The 17,099-nt window shown below is 47.5% G+C and overlaps 1 protein-coding gene across 6 annotated transcripts in view; it reads right to left on the bottom strand.

Annotated features, from left to right (window-relative positions):
- Window positions 1-529: 529 nt before the first annotated feature.
- LOC111148016 (exocyst complex component 6B) overlaps window positions 530-17,099 on the bottom strand; it is a 622,509-nt gene continuing 605,939 nt past the window's right edge. For 3 of the 6 annotated variants that reach the window (XM_022504356.1, XM_022504354.1, XM_022504351.1), the window contains 3 exons: window positions 8,203-8,315; window positions 7,073-7,084; window positions 530-3,999 (listed from right to left, as the gene is read on the bottom strand). In XM_022504356.1, coding sequence (XP_022360064.1) covers window positions 3,873-3,999; window positions 7,073-7,084; window positions 8,203-8,315 — 252 coding nt within the window. In that variant the 3' untranslated portion in view covers window positions 530-3,872. Of the gene's footprint in view, window positions 4,000-4,261; window positions 4,453-7,072; window positions 7,085-8,202; window positions 8,316-17,099 lie in introns of those variants that run through there. The other 3 variants (XM_022504355.1, XM_022504352.1, XM_022504353.1) reach the window with 2 other exon arrangements.

A 17,099-nucleotide genomic window follows, 5' to 3' on the forward strand; every position in this document is an offset into this window, starting at 1 on the left:
TGCGACCCTCCCACAGCTTAACACAATCTGAACTGAACTCCGAGGCCCAGCTAGTGAACACCCAGCTGCCTCCACACCTTCTTGCCTAACCAGACCCGCTCAGGCATTAGGGCCTGAGGCCCGTCCCCTCCCTGCAAGGGGCTCTAAAACAGGCTCCTTCCTCCCCTTCCCCCACTCAGCTTTATTCTGGAGATGCTACATCCTCCTTCTGTTTGGACTAGGAGCCCTTTCGCAGCAAGGGCTGCTCTTCAAGCCACAGGAGGGCTCAGGCTGCCCAGACCAGCGCTCCCCTCGATGGCGAGGATACCCGTGTTAACTGGATCGGCGGGAAACCCAACCCAGCGGTTCGGGGACGTTTCCAAGGGCTCCTTGCCTTGCGCAGCAGGTAGGCTTCCTCCCCTCAGTGGGCCTTTGCCTGCTCTAGTCCTCAGTCCGGTGCGGGGGGTGCGATGGCTGCCGTCTGGCTCGCCCACCGCAGCTGCAATGTATGAGAGGGGCAGAAGAACCAAAAAACCATGAGACAACACCGTGGCTTTTGAAACAGGTACATAGGCTCCCTTGTTTAATAGCAGTTAAGACAGGAAAATGTACAGGAGGGATCAACATGCTCTTTCCACGGGGGAGGCTCCCAAGAACCGCGAGGCCCATCTGCACTGGTAGCTTTAGGAGTGAGTCTTCAAGAAAAAAAAAAGTTCCCTTTAGAGTTAAAAATGGACTCTCCTAAATTTCCTCCGTAAATGTGCAACTATTTGTGCAAAATAAAAACGCTATTTCCAACACATTAGTGAAAAGTAATTACGAGCGCAGGCAAAGGAAAAGAAAAAGGAGAGAAAAAAAAAAAGAGGCAGTTGAAGCAGCCAGGAGCAGAGTCCTGGGAGAAGGGAGGCGATGGGAGGGGAACTCCGTAGCAGGTCCCAGGGAGTGTGGAGAGGCTTTATGAGGGAGGTCATGGCCATTGCCGATTTTGGGGAGAGGAGAGCCCTGGGTCTGGGGCTTGCTGAGCAGACCCTTGTCAGGTATGCGATGGAGCTAGGCTGGCTTTGAGGCCAAGAGACCACTAGGCCTGGTATGTGATGAAAACACTGGCAGCACTCCTTGGACGCTGGACACTCCTTTTGTCAACAGGGACTCCGCTGGTTCCAATCTCTACCCCCAACAGCTTCAATCACAGTCCCAAGAGATTTCCTGTGAACGTCCAAACTATAGGAGCTGTCTACACTACTACTGAAACCTGTGAGGGTCCCAACCCAGAAGGTACCTTTAGAAACATGGACCTGGTTTCCCCCAGAACTTGGCTGAGAGTCACACTAACCCCAGGCCGTGGGCTTCTAGCCACCGCTGCTCTTGCTCTGCTACTGGGGCCTGCTGGGGCACTTCCATATCTCTGGGCGCCTGAGGCCGGGTCTTAGGAGTCTAAGGGGCATGGCCCCATGTGCACAAGTCCTCTCAAGGCCTGGCCCAGCTAGAGGCCTGGAGAGAAGACTCAAAAATCCGACTTCGCCAATTCAAACAACTTGGATATTGCCGGTCCCTGTTTTTTGACCTTCCCTTGCCCAACGAGAGTGTGTCTCTAGACACAATTCAGTAGCAGCATGTTGGTTTCGTCAGAGAAGACTGAAGACAGACCGAGAGGGAAGAGAGCCACCAAAGGGTCCTCCCCTAAGAGTCTTGAGCTGGGTAAGTGTTTTCTTTAGAGGGAGGTCGTGAATGAGGTGCAGAGGAAGCCCCATTCTGCCACCCTGTCTGCTTTTCCTCTACAGCAGTCTTTCCAGGGTACAGGCTTGAGACCAGCCCAGCAATGATGACTCGGAGAAGACAAAAACTGTGACATGCTTAAGGTTCTCTCTGTCCCATGTCCCATGTCCCAAGATCGATCTGAAAGGATCTTGCTGCAAATGGAAGACTAGTGAAGGAGTGTGCTGGGCCCTTCTTAAGCAACAGGACTTTAGATCAGTGTAATCATTTCTTGCTCTCTTTCAATCAAACCCAGGGCTTGGGTGATGGCATCATTCCCATGGCCCCCCACTTTCCCTTGCCTTTTGCAATTCTGGGTGGCAGCATTCATCCCTGACCCTCCTCCTGAGACCCTGGGCCAAGCACTGAGGCCTCAAGGTAAGCCTTAGAAAGCTTCTCTGGAGCGTTCACGCAGCCTGGCCTCTCCAGCTTTGAGGAAGGCTCATGTCTGTTGTGTGTAATCTCTTCCTCTTGGTTTGCAAGTTGGGATGGGATTCTGGGGCGATTGGGGTGGGGAATGAAAAAGGAAGCATTGCTCTCCCCAGAAGCAGCTAAGTAGCTGACAAAGGTAGTGAAGAATTCTGTTTGATGAGTCTCTCCTCCCACTAATCCAAGCTGGAAATGCCTGTGTGGCTTATTTGTCATTGTTTGGTGATGCACAATTACACGTTTGCCGGTAGCCACAGGAGCACCTTCCCAAAGATTCTTAGAGTGCAGGGTCCTCTGGCTGACCTCACAGCAAAGCCCTTGCACCAGGTGTCAGGAGCCCATCTGCGACAGCGGATACAGCCTCCTAGCTAGCTAGTCCAGGCTTCCTTAGCACACTCCAGAATGTGCGGGATGGGATTATAGACAACCTTTCTCAGATGAGGCCAAAAGATGGCTATGGGGGTCTCAGGAGAGGACAAAAGGCTTGGGCTTGAGTAAGAAAAGCTTCACATCAAGGATATGACTTAGTAACGGACCGCTGGGCCAAAGGCGACAAACTACTAGCCACGACTGGCCCCGTCTGCTTCATGGGGACAATGGTTCCATCCCAACAGGCATGTTGTCCAGCTGCGGCTGTTGCCACAGTACAGAGGTGATAATGTTTCTTGTAAAGATGGTGGCCAGAGAGCTGGTTTTCAATCACAAGGGGCACTCCCCAGTAACCTTCAGGTTTTACTGAAGGGTTAAGGAAGGGCCATTTTCAGGCTTCTAGAATCTGACTGAACCCAATGACGCTACTGAAGAAGGTCAAGTCTGAGACTCTCTGTGAAGATCTATGGAAATAACTGTTGATCTCTGCTCTGAATCCAGTGCCTTGACCCTGAAAGAAGACGATGAGATGAACAGGGAAGGGACCGAGGCTCTGATTCCATTCACACTGGCTTTCAAGAGCTAATAAAACTCTTCCTGGTGTAGAGCAACCTGCGGTTAGTCATGGGGTCCAATTATCACCACTGTATACTCAGCTCTATCTTGCCCCAGAAAAGTCAGCAATAAAAGCACTGGGTCAGATCTGGGCTGAAGAAACGGCCACTCTCAGGGGACTGGAGTGAAGCTGTCCTCTGGCCACACGCCATGCTTGTCCCCCTGCTGATGAACATTGGCGGACTGGGGAGATACGAACTTCCAGAACCGTGTGTGCTGGTCTTTCATGTGTGCTGGTCTTTCATACACTAAACAGTAACGTTTTCCAGGTCCTCTTCTTGCATCAGGAAGGACCAACCTCCCCTGTGTGGTGAATGGGGCGCTGGGAACGAACAGGATATACTTTGTTATCTTTTCGCCTACTCACCTTACCTCCCAGGACCAAGGACCCATTACATCTGTGTCATTCCTGAGCCCCAGACTGAGGTTCTAGGGCAGCGATAAAAGGTGGTTCATCGTCCCGGGACTGGTGATACCACCATCTCTAGGCCACTACAGAGTACAGTATGACTTCCCCAGAGTCCCAGCCTAGCAACACCTCATGTACTTGCTTTTTCTTGTGCCTCTTTTACTATAGGGAAAGGTTATGTGAATACTGTACACAGGTTATTAAAAAAATACATTTGCTCTCTTTGAAGAAGAATGCACAAAGGCAGGGCCAGCCGGGACTGGGTCCCGGCCTCTGGGGCTGGCGTGAGCAGCCTCTGCAGGCCTGAGGCTAGCTTTCATGAGTGGTGGCTGCTGATGAGTCCCCGGAGCTGCTTGGCCACAGTATCAATCAATTTCTGCTTGTCTCGCTCATTTTTCCGGAACTGTGCAAACATGTTGTTCTTGCGGCTGGTGTCCCTCATCCTAAACAGAGGAAGAAAGAAGGAGAGCAAAGTGTTTGAGGAGACAATGGTGGAAGGAGACTGGGTGGGAGGTGGGATGGCTCCGCACATCTCCACCTCCTCCCAGACCTGAGAGTCCAGAATATTTCAATATGTCAATATGTCAATATGTCAAGCCCCTACTTACCTACTGTTCAGGAAGCTGTCTTGTGGCACCCACTGCCCTCCCAACCTCCGTCACCTCTGGAAGAGAGTCCAAAGCCAGCGATGGAGGGGCCAAACTCCTGATCACCCACACCCCCCCCCCCCACTGCACCTCTTTCCTTCCCTTCTAGCTCCAGGTGTGCAGCTCCCATAGGAATCTTGGGCGTGCTGAAGCCCTGAGGGTCAACAGGCTCTTACAGAATATCTAGATCCAGGATCCACTTATCATCTCCTGAGATCGTGAAATCCTGCTGCGACCTCAGAGCTGGTACTTGAAAGAGAAAGCAGGAACAAACTCTCAGCTAGTAATTCCAAGAGGAGATGAGTAACTGAAAGCCACTGTGTATTTCTAAACTTCACTGGCCGGTTGCTCTGTCCCATCCCTAACAAAACTAAGGGCCTGACCGATCTCTTTTGTCTCAGAGTAAGGACCCAGAGACGGTGAGGCGGTTGAGCACATCGTGAGAAGGAGAGCAGACAGACCATCCTTTTGCTTGTGGAGCCAGAACTTCAGCCAGGAGAAGCCCCTGAGAACCCGAGGGTTGTCCATACCCTCACACCTTTGACCTTCACAGAGCTTTCTATTACCGGGTTCCGCCAAAGCTCCAGAGATGGCATATTCCTAGAGGGCAAAACATGAGCAGTTCTGGCCAATGGTTGTGGCCAGATGGAAAGACCTAACCAGGAAGCATAGGTAAAGTCATGACCAGGCTATGGTGTCACAGAAAGGCCCAAGTCTGGGTAAGCCATTGTGATAGAACGTGGGAATGTGCTAATCCCTGCAGAGTCCACAACCTCTGACATCTGACTGTGACCTTTGGCCTCAGTCTCTGCACACTAGACCTCCAGCCCACTGCTAGTTCCGGTGTCAGAGAATTAAGAACACCGCCCAGACCAATTTCGCCCTGGTGTAGGCATCGGCAGTCTTCACCACCATCCCCCAGGATCTGGGCTGGCTTTCTGGCTTCACAGCTCCCTGGGCTGTACGTAGACAGGTCCGAAGGAGGGGAAGGAACCTGATAAGCCTGGTAATCTATGGCCAGGCACACTTCCGAGGGGCCTTTGGACAATCCTGGCCCCCTTTTTCCCCCCCTGTGTGGTGGTCTTTGTTCAGAGGGGCAGATGTGAGGCCAATGGGTTAAAGCTAGAGATGCCACAAGGGCAGTTATATTCATGAGGCTGGGAGATTCTGATGAGCACCAAAGCTGTGTGGTTGAGGCCGACACTGAGAGCCACAGATGAGTTGTGACTTCTTTCACAGATCTAAGCTTAAGTGTCTTCAGACTGGAATTACTCAAGTAAACTCAGAACACTGAGTATAAGGTACAACCACCCACCTGTATAGGACTGAGCTTGGAGGGGAGGAAGAAGAGGTGACAGAGGCTGGTTGAAAAGAAAGCACATGGTCCTCAGGCTCTGATGATTACTGTATTTGGTCCCTTATGCATGGACTGGACAATTATGTCTGTGGAACTGGCCTGGCTTTAGATTATTTATCCCAGAGAAGGATTCCTTTTCCTTTGCTGAATATGCTATGAATCTAAAGAAAAACAATGCAAAACAAGGAAGGAAGAAAGGAAGAAAGGAAGGAAGGAAGCGGAAACACACTCCCTACATGTATGGGGCATTCATTTTAATGTCCTTTGTGATCATGAATTTCATGACTCCTTGAAGCTGCCCAGAGATGGGGAGCCAGAGTTGGCTTTCAGCTCTCATAAAAGAAACTCTCCAATAAGGTAGGAGAAAGGGAAGAAGAAGGTAGTCCCTGAGCCTCAGAGGCTAGGAGTTCTTGGCAATTAAGGCCGAGTTGGGATTACTCCAAAGAGAAACTCAAGAGCCTTGACGGCTGATGACAGCATGCCGGTTTGTGCCCTGGGAAGCACCCAAACCAAAGCGGGGGGCCCTCCTCCCCTCCCCTCCCATTCTGTAAGCCTGGGATCCTGATCTACTTTGGCTAGGGCCACCTCTCAGTGACACAGGCGCCTCTTCTGTTTCCTGAATGTCTTTGGCAGGTTGAAAAGGAGAGATAGTCAAGCTCTGGTGGTAGATCTGGCTGGGGCAAAAGCAGGAAAGGGTCAGGTAAAGGGGCTGATTCCTATGAGGCTGGGAAGTAGGGATTTTGGTGATCCGGGTGGCCTTTGGCCCTCCTGGGTTTGGGAGGAAGCTTTTAAACCCCGCTGATGGCTGGGGATAAGCTCACGGCTTTGTTACTGTCAGGCCTCCAGAATGCCACGGAGAGGCTGACTGTTTCAGCCCATTGCTGATCCACAGAAAGTGGAAGAGACAATGCCTCTTAGATCTAGAGATTCTTAGGAGCAGACAAGCAAAGGACTGTTGAGAGAAGGAAATGGAAGGGAATCCCACAGCCCATTTGGACACAGAGTGAATACAACATTAAACACCACCTGGAGGGCCCAAATGTCCCTCATTTCAGCTGCGATTAGGCCTTGCCTCTAATAAAAAGGTTTCTCCGGGAGACGTAGGTTCCAGAGCTTATTGCCATGGGCTTCACCACCAGGAGGTGGCGGAGAAGGGGAGACTGCTGAGCAGCTCCCTTCTGTCAGGGCCGAGTTTCAAGCTTTGCACTAGCAGGAGTATGGAGCGTGCCAGGAAGCTGAGTGGGAACAAGCTTTTCCCTGGCACCAATGGGGGAAAGAAAATCCCTGCCACCACCTCCAGCCCCATAGGGATTGGTATGCCAAGGGTCATTCTAAGGACCGAGGACAGAGGAAACAGCCAGCCAGTTGGCACCAGACTAGTTTAGTAGATTAGTATGTCGGGGGGAGAAAACTCAGAGAGTAAGGATTTAGTGCAGTCATTAGTGTCAGTGAGGAAACGAGAAGGACTTGCCTCAAAGTGATGGAAAAGGCCCAAGTGAATAATATACTTACTCTCTAGATATCCTAGGGAGGAAGGTCATCAGGAGAGAGAATCATGGGAAACAAAGTTAAAATGGAAACATCAGTCTGTCTTGGTCTGGCGAAAGCTGCACCCTGGGCTCTTGGTTTTTTGGCTCCAGACACTTTCCTCTGCGTCCTGTTCTTGCTTCCTTTCCACTCCTCCCCTTCCCACTCTTCTAACTGCACAGTAGGGAGGATGTACCTTAGCCTTTCCTCTGCTTACGGCTGCACTCTGACCTTCTAGCTGCTGGTCCATGTACCCAAGCTCACATAGGGTCACATACGTACTTGCTGTACTGCTTAGATGTGGGGTACTGTTCTAAGAAGCTTCAAAGAAGCTGGCCCTTAACTAGTGTGATGACAATAAAAACCCTCCCTTTTACGTGGATCCTGGCTCTGGCCTGCCAGCTCTCAACTAGGTTAGGAAAAGCCAGAGCTAGGCTGCTTAACAGATTCCAGCATCTGGGTGATGTACTGGTTAACCATGAGACGTTCTGGAGCTGTCTAACCTGATCTCAGTGGGAGCACCTCTGCTGGCCAGTGACTGCCCAGAGCAAGAATGAGACACCGTGTCCAACAGCTTTCTTGGGACAGTCAGCACAACAAGGCTCAATCTGGCAGGGATTTTGGGGGTGGGGTGGGGGTGGGGGTGCTGAATGGGGATGGCGCTGCTGAAGGTTTCAGGCATTCCAGGAACTTCTCTGCTAGAAACCACAGAAGCCATCTTTCATGGGGCTCTTCTGCCCATTGTCCCCAGATGATTGGGGCCATTCTCACTCTGTTCACCAGGTGGACTGAACCCAACCTTAAGGCATCTTCCTTTCTTCTCTTGTCATCTTTAGCTAAAGAGATGCTGCCCCATTCAGCTCCAAGGGTTTGCCAGAGTCCACCTGACCCATACTTGGCCTCAGCTTCTTGGGGCTCAGGAGCTAAGAGGCTACAAGAGGAAGGCCAGCCTGCCCAATCCAATAGCGGAGACTATGGGTAGCACTTACGGCAACTCCAAGAACAGGCCTCTCTGCTGTGTTTGGAAGGTATTGGCCAAGAGAAAATTATCCCTGACACTGATCCCCATGCCCTTTCCCCACCTCCCAACAGAGACCACCGGACTGTGTACTCACTTTTCAAGCAGGGTCAGAGCTGTCACTGGGTTCACGCGCAAGTACTTGCAGTTGGGCTGACCATAGTCAGCAAGGTAGGTCGACCAGTCCCACTGGATGAAGAGATCCAAAAGCTGTAAAATATTGAAACCCCACCCCAGGGATTAATCAGACAAGACAAACCAGGACTTTAGAAAACCTCTAACATCCTCCACTACCAGCTAACGGTAAATCTGAAAAACAAAAATAAAAATGTAGTAAGAGAAAGAATGGCTGAAGATTGTTCATGCAACTACAGAAATCAGTGAGTCATCAGTAGAAGGCCGAGTCGTCTTGGCCATAAGCATTGTGATGCTGCTAAGACTACCGGCCCAGCATTTAGCTCTCAGGGGTGGGCCCGAGACTGTCATAATAACTGGTCACTTATTAATTTAATAAATACTTGTCAAATGCCTCTCCTGTGCCAGGCACCACTCTAGGAGCTCAGAATTCAATAATGAACAAATGAGGATGGATACAGTCCGTGGCACATACACACTGTACAAGCTTTGAGGTTAAAAGGTGTGGGTTCAAGAACCAGGGGACGCCTGGGTGGCTCAGTGGGTTAAAAGCCTCTGCTTTCGTCTCAGGTCATGATCCCAGGGTTCTGGGATCGAGCCCCGCATTGGGCTCTCTGCTTGGCAGGGAGCCTGCTTCCCTTCCTTTCTCTCTGCCTGCCTCTCTGCCTACTTGTGATCTCTGTCTGTCAAATAAATAAACAAAAATAAATAAAATCTTGGGGGAAAAAAAAAAAAAGAACCAGTTTCCTGAATTGGTGCATTGACTTTGCCCAAGTTGCTCAACGGATACCCTGAGATACACTGAGAAAATATATATCTTGGTCTCTGGCCCTCATTACCAGCAAACAAAATTACAAGCCCTTGTAATTTCCCAAGTGATAAGAATACTAGGAACATCTCTTGTCCTAATATTGGCCTGTGACCCCTGTTCTTGATACCTATCCCCTCAAAAGCGTGTGATTTCCTGGGTGGCACGAGTGTCTTTTGTTCTAGTGAGGTGATCCTGGGTGGGATCCCAGATAAGGGTTGGAAAGATCAAGCCATGATTAGAAGCTTGGAATTTTCGGTCCCACCACCCATTCTCTTGAGAAGGGAGAAAAGCTGAAAATAGGGTTCACAATTCATCGTGCCCATGCGGTGACATTTCCATAAAATCCCTGAAGTACAGGGTTTGGAGAGCTTCCGGGCTGGCGAACGCATGGAAATTTGGAGAGTGGTGTGCCTAGAGAGAGCACGGGAGCTCCTTCATGCCCTTTTCCCCAGACCTTGCCCCACGCATCTCTTCCACCTGGTTCCTGAGTTATGGACTTTTCCAATAAACCTGTGATCTAGTAAGTAAGATGTTTTCTGACTTCTGGGAGCTGTTCCAGCAATTCAGCGAACCTGAGGAGTGGGTCAGGGAACCTCCATCTGCAACAGGTGGTCAGAAGCCCAGGTGGATAGCCAGGTGGCTGGTGTCTCAACTGGGGGGAGGGTCTTGTGGAACTGAGCCCTTAACCTGTGTGAGTGGATGCTGTCTGCATGTAAACAGTGTCAGAATTGAGTCAAATTGTAGGACATCCAGCTGGTGTTGCAGGGAACTGCTTGATGTGGGGAAAAATGTCCACGCATTTGGTGACCAGAAGTGTCAGAAATGAAATGTTTCATGTGGGTAATAAAGGAGACTTGGGGGAGAAACACAGTAGGGAAGAACGGAGTTTTTCCTTTATACATCGACATATACACATGCCTCTAGTATGTAAACAGGACACAGAAACAACACAGAAACACGGAACTAAGGCATGAACGGATCGCGTCGCATTACATGAGGCTATCTGTGTTGCATCTGTGTGGACACTGGCTGAGTAGATGAAAACGGGCCACGGTAGGTCAGGACTCAATAGGTCAGGACTCAAAAATGGGCTTAAGTCCATGCTTGAGGGCACAGAGCCTGGCACTGTCGGGAGTATCTGAGAAGAATGCCACAGAGTTAGGAGTGCCAAGAACTAGATGGGTCTAAGAAGATAATGAGAGCACTCTGAGGGTAGACTGAGTTCTGAGTCTGGGGGAGATCCTGACTTAGAGAAACTTAAAAGAATTTTGTCAAAGGCTTTGGTTTCCAGCTGGATTTAGCCTCAGGTTATCACTCTAACAAAATACTTGAAAACTGTACTTGAGTAAAACTAATAAAGAAATCGGTGCATTTCAAAGGCAGTTGTGACGAAAGGGAAACTGTTGGCTGCCCTCTGTAAGCTTCCAGAGGGGGTAAAGTCCTGTTCTCACATTGCTGCATAGGGGGAGGGCCCCTAAGCAATCTTTTTGGTAATGAGATACATGTAAAGGCTTTTGGAACTCAAGACATGTCCCTGCTTCTCCCTTTCCAAGCAGTAACTGCTGATGGAGATGAGTGGGTGGCCATCTCTCTGTGCAGAACAAAGACCAGAGAGGCCTAGAGTCAAATCCAATGCCAGAGCCTGGGCTCCAGGCACACCTTCCTCCCCTGTCTGTCTTCACTGTGCAGCTGGGCAAACAGGCACTGTGGGCCTTGCCCTGCTTGGCCAAGCCTCCTCTTCCAACCATTCTTTTAGAATAGTTGTTATAAACCTCCTCAGGCAGGACAGGAATTGGCTGACATCCTGAGCCTAAAACTGAGAAAAGCCCCTATCCCCTCAGCCAAGAAAGGGGCGTTACAGATGAGAGGAGACGGGGAGAGAGCAGACATGTCGGTTGGTCTAGGCTGGCCTGGCCCCAAAGGGCCGTCTCAGGCCTCTTTCAGGTCAGGCCTATTTTAGTTGGCAAGTAAAAGGCCTTCTACCACTTCCTTTCACTGCCCCCAAGGCCTCACAGAGCTCTGCTTGAGGAGAGAATTTTCCCTGACTTCCCATTCTCACTGTGGTGGTGCTGTGCTGTAGTGTCCGAAGACCACGTGAGACAGTTCTCTTTCCCTGTTCCTAGGAGTGCGAGAGACACTAGGGGTGTCCTTGGTTCTGCGCAGTCCTCCCACTACTGTGCTTTACAAACACAATTATGCCTTTCCCTCAAATCCCAGGAGAAAATTATGAAAAAAGATAGCATTCTTTTAATTAAAATTTCTTCTCGGAAAAAGGTGAAAAACCTGGGGGAGCCCCCAGCTAGGAGTGAATACAAAAAAAAAAAAAAAAAAAAATAGATGAATAACAAGTTGAATTGGAAGATTCGGAAAACCCGATTTCCTAAAAGTTATTCTAGGTATTTTCAGGCGTGCACACACACGCGCATTTGATGAAACTACCTTCTCTATTAACGAATTCCTAATTTCTGTGATGGAATTAGTGGTATGCGTATTTTCTGATTTATCGCAAAGAATGCCATGTCCTTCTGGCTGCTGACACCTGGGTAAATCACCAGTGGGGTGTGGAGGGAGGTTCATGATTTAGCTCCTTGGTTTTCTTTTTTTTTTCTTCCTGCCCAAGTCTCTCAATGCCAGTATCGAGCCTAAAAGCTCTGGGACGATGAACTTAAAAACTTAATCCCACTCTGGGCATGAAAACTACACAGCTCTATTAAGCTCAACAAGTCTGAGCCTGCTGATCACAGTCTGGGTCTGTGTTGCTTTCCGTGGTCCCTACAGGGGCTGGTGCCCAGATCTTCTGGCTGCCCTTGAGAGAGATGGACATAGACAACTAGAGTCTGGGGAGCACTCAACCAAGTCAGCGGCATGGGGCATGGTTCCGCTGGATTCCACGGAACAGTGTTAGGAGGCCAGGAGACCCGCAGGCCAGCACTGATCAACAGCACCGATTCCATGCCGACTCGCAATGGTGAGTTCGCCCCTCCGAGCCTGGACTTCCACATACAATGGCCCTGTTAGGGCTCAGTGAAGACTCTCTCAGGGATGCAAAACATTTGGTCACCACTAGTGAGCTCATTCTTCTTAATTTCTAAGATTTTTCGTTTGGAACTAATTTCAAACTTATCCCAAGGTTGCAAGAATAAGCAGAGAATAAAGAACATCATATGCCTTCCTCCCACACCCATCATCAACATTTCACACCATATGCTCCAGCCTTCGTGCGCTCTTTCTCTCTTTACACACATGGGCACACAAGAGCTTCCTTTTCTGAGTCGCTTGAGAGGAACTTGAGTGTACCATGGCCCTCTATTCCCAAGTACTTCAGCATTCCCAAGTATCAGGGATATTCTCTTGCATAACCATAGTAGTTTCCAACTGCAGAGAATTTAATACCGACATGGTCCGTATTCTAATTTTAGAAATTGAGCCAATAATGTCCTGTATATAGACTTCGGCTTGGGTTTTGCTCCAATATATCATATCGCTTAGGATGTGGTATTACATTTAATTGTCTTCTGTTAAGTCTCCTTTAATCTGGACTATTTCCACAGCCTTTCTTATATTGACATTTTTGAAGAACAGAGTCCCCTGCCACCTTTTTCCCCACTCAGTTTTGTTTTTTTCTAGTGCTTTCTCATACTTAGATTTAAGACCTGCCCTTCTGGCCGGAATTTTACCTCAGTGCTGCTGTGTACTCAGAGGAACCCTGTCTGGAGGTGTACACTGTTTATTTGTCTCTCCTTGGTGGTATTAATTTTGAGCACTCTGTCAAGATGTCGTCTGATCTCTCCCTGACAAGGTATTGTGTTTTCCTTTGCAACTAGTAAGCAACTGAAGACACAGTTTAAGACCATGCGAATATACAGCTCCCGATTAAAATTTCCCCTCAGCTTTAGCGTCCATCGAAGATTCTCATCGGCTTCAGCTTCACTGTCGTGGTTGCAAACAGATGGCATTCCAATTCCACTCTTCCTTGCACATTTATCACTTGTTACTCAGCATTTCTCCCCCATTAAGTTACGTATTTATTTATGTCATGGACTCATCAGCTCCCATTTTCTCAATGGCGTATAGTCATTACTATACCTAATTCATTATTTTGGTGCTCAAATTGTCCCTGATTTGACAAGTGGGAACCCCTCTGAGCTGGAGCCTGTGTCCTTATGCCCCATATACTTTCTGAGGACATGCTTCCTTTCCGACATAATTAGGTGTTTCAGGCTTGTCTTGCATCGACCATGCCCCAGCTATTTCTCTGAGGAGCTCTGATTTCTTTTAGTGGTAATGTTATAGAGACCAGGATTTGGGGGCTAGGTGTGGCCATTGCTCCTGGAGCGTCTTTGTTCATTGCTACTGCGGGGGCAAACCATGGGAAGTTAAGCCCTTTCAGTGCACGGTGCTAGGAAACACATGCATGTAAACATACACATACATATGTGAGCACACGCACATACACGTGTTGTACATGGGTGTAAGCATGTACACATTCATGCTTTAGAAATGACGAGTTTATATCAACACCTCCAATTCTAATCATTCTCCCAGAGTTCTTTCTTGCCTTCCTCCATTCTGTATTTGTGCGTGCTTTCTTCCACAGTGGGTAACCTGGCTCTCAAGAATGTCATCTCAGTTACTAATTTGCTCAGGCCTGAAAGATATCTAAATAGGTTCGGAACTATTTGTAGAGGCCACTACAGAAAAAAATGCACAATTTTTCCCTCCCAACTTAAGACTGAGTGTACAATCCAACACCATGTTTCTAAGTCACTTGGGCTCATTCTTAATTCTCCCTTCAGTGTAGTTATGGTATTCAGCTAAATAAATGGGTTCATTTGTGTCCACTCGCTTTTAGTTTTAGGCTCCTCCCTCCCATCCTTGTTAATTTCTTAAATATGCAGGACATTAACATGCTTCCAAAAGTCAACTCAGAGAAGCATTGTTCCCTCCCTTGCAGTATCTCTTTTACCCCGATCCCTTTCATGGCTCACGGGTAACCAACTCCCTTGGTTTCGGATTTGTCCTCCTTACGCTTCTATTTGTGAAGAAAGGCAGAGGCACCCATGCTCTCTTATTTCTCTTTCTTTCTTTCACAGAAAGTAGCCCATTATATATGCACTTTAAGAACTCTTACCTCTTGATGTTCAGAAGTAGGTGGTAGATGGAGGAGAAGAAAGGGGGGTCGGGTTGGAAGACTGAAGTTAAGATCACTTCCACAATCTTTATGATCTGAACATCACCTTGCAACTTTTACCATATCCTCATGCTTTGTGTTCTTATTTACTTAACATTTTTTTCTTTGTTATCGATTCACGTTTGGATCTTACGAAACATGTAAAAAGAACACCTGACGTCACTATCACAAATGGGAACCCACTCCTATTGCCATAAATGGAAGATATTCCAAATACTAGCACCACCAGGAGGTGTTGCCCCTGCCACAAAGACTAAAAGGGAATGGCTTAGGTTGTGCTTTCGCCTTTCATGGTACCTCTAGGTGTTATCTAAACCTGCATCGTGACTACCGGAATGCCTTCTGTACCTCCAGTATTCCGTCCACCCTATGTTTCGGGTTTAGGCTGTGACTTTTAGCCAAGAGTTCAGGGAAGCCTGTGTGCCTGGAACAGAGTTAAGTGACCTGTGTGTACCAAGGAGCACTCAGGACGGAAGTTTTAGCCAAGCGTCAGTCTTATTATGATAGACGATCAGTGTATGCATGACTTCTGTGTGCTGGGCTGGTCAAGAAGGGCCAGAGCCAAGGGTCTGCTTTGGCTGGTGAGGCCTACCTAGCAAGCCTGGCTGGGCTGGGAAACTTGTTAACACAACCACGAGGGTAGTTCACTTTGCTCACAATCAGGTATCCTCATTAGAGTGTTTCTCTGCAGTTGGCTTTTGGGGAGTTCTTACTTCTGCATTAGAACACTGTTACAATTTCCGATTCTGCATGGGATGTCTTCTGATAGGATTTACAGAACCACACTTTTGGGCTGCACTATGCTCATTCTATTTATATTTAAGAGGGGTTTTTCCCCCTTTTTAAAAAAAAATTATTTTTAAGCAATCTCTACACCCAGCACGGGGCTCAAATTTACAATCCCAAGATCAAGAGTTGTATGCTCTACTGACTGAGCCATCCAGGTGCCCCTATAGTTCTTAAAATTATAAAAATTATAACCTACTAACATTTAAAAAGTTCACATGAAGTAACCTCTTCTAATATTTACTCAAAGGATTTGAAACAGTAATAATAAAACACATTTGCTTGTCTCAGATGTTCTCAATGAAGATGCAAGCCCATGGAATGCGGCAAATATTTTTAAAGCATCCACCATGTGCAAAGAACAGGACTGGGCCTTCCAAGTGCCATTAAAGTAAACGGTTTACCTTCATAGAGGAGAATAAAAGAAAAGCAAGAATAACTGTAATCCAAGCCAAATCAGTGAAATGCTATATTACATGACATACTGATGATTACTCCTTTTGAACTATCAACTGAACATTTTGCAAAATTTTTACTTAGCACAAAATTTAAAATTTAAATTTAGGACAAAATTTGAACAAATTGTGGTGCAAACCACAACTCACTCACTCACTCTCTCTCTCTCTCCACGTGCTTCAAGTTTAATGCCTTAGAGGTGGTGGGAATCATCTCAGTGATATTAAATACCAGTTAGACTTATATCACGGTCATAGAGTTCAATATGGAAATGTGTTTGCATTTTATTAACACCAGTGTCAGATTTTTAAAAACTTTTTCTTTTGAAATAATTTTAGGCTTATGTAAAAGTTGCAAAAATAGTTTAGATAGATAGTCCCTCTGTACCATTCACCCACCCTCTCAAATGTTCACCATTGCCATGGTATAATGATCAGAACCAAGAAATTAACATTGGCACAATACTAGTATCTAAACTACGACTTTATTCTGCTTTCACTAGATTTTCCACTAATGTCCTTTTTCTTTTTTTTTTTAATTTCTTATTTCTTTTCAGCATAACAGTATTCATTGTTTTTGCACCACACCCAGTGCTCCATGCAATCTGTGCCCTCCCTAATACCCACCACCTGGTTCCCCCAACCTCCCACCCCCCGTCCCTTCAAAACCCTCAGATTGTTTTTCAGAGTCCAGAGTCTCTCATGGTTCACCTCCCTTTCCAATTTCCCTCAACTCCCTTCTCCTCTCCATCTCCCCTTGTCCTCCATGTTATTTGTTATGCTCCACAAATAAGTGAAACCATATGATAATTGACTCTCTCTGCTTGACTTATTTCACTCAGCATAATCTCTTCCAGTCCCGTCCATGTTGCTACAAAAGTTGGGTATTCATCCTTTCTGATGGAGGCATGATACTCCATAGTGTATATGGACCACATCTTCCTTATCCATTCGTCCGTTGAAGGGCATCTTGGTTCTTTCCACAGTTTGGCGACTGTGGCCATTGCTGCTATAAACATTGGGGTACAGATGGCCCTTCTTTTCACTACATCTGTATCTTTGGGGTAAATACCCAGTAGTGCAATGGCAGGGTCATAGGGGAACTCTATTTTTAATTTCCTGAGGAATCTCCACACTGTTCTCCAAAGTGGCTGCACCAACTTGCATTCCCACCAACAGTGTAAGAGGGCTCTCCTTTCTCTGCAACCTCTCCAACACATGTTGTTTCCTGTCTTGCTAATTTTGGCCATTCTAAGTGGTGTAAGGTGGTATCTCAAAGTGGTTTTAATTTGAATCTCCCTGATGGCTAGTGACGATGAACATTTTTTCATGTGTCTGATAGCCTAGAACTCATACAGCAATTCAGTAATGTGGCAGGATACAAAGTCAACGTACAGAAATCAGTGGCTTTCTTAGACACTAACAATGAAAATACAGAAAGGGAAATTAGAGAATCGATTCCATTTACTATAGCACCAAGAACCATAAGATACCTGGGAATAAACCTAACCAAAGAGGTAAAGGATCTGTACTCGAGGAACTAGAGAAACTGAAGAAGACACAAAAAGATGGAAGACCATTCCATGCTCTTGGATCGGAAGAATAAACATTGTTAA

This window comes from Enhydra lutris, unplaced genomic scaffold, assembly GCF_002288905.1.
Source record: "Enhydra lutris kenyoni isolate GAN:26980312 unplaced genomic scaffold, ASM228890v2 scaffoldscaffold18, whole genome shotgun sequence".
In the NCBI taxonomy this organism is placed as follows: domain Eukaryota; kingdom Metazoa; phylum Chordata; class Mammalia; order Carnivora; family Mustelidae; genus Enhydra; species Enhydra lutris.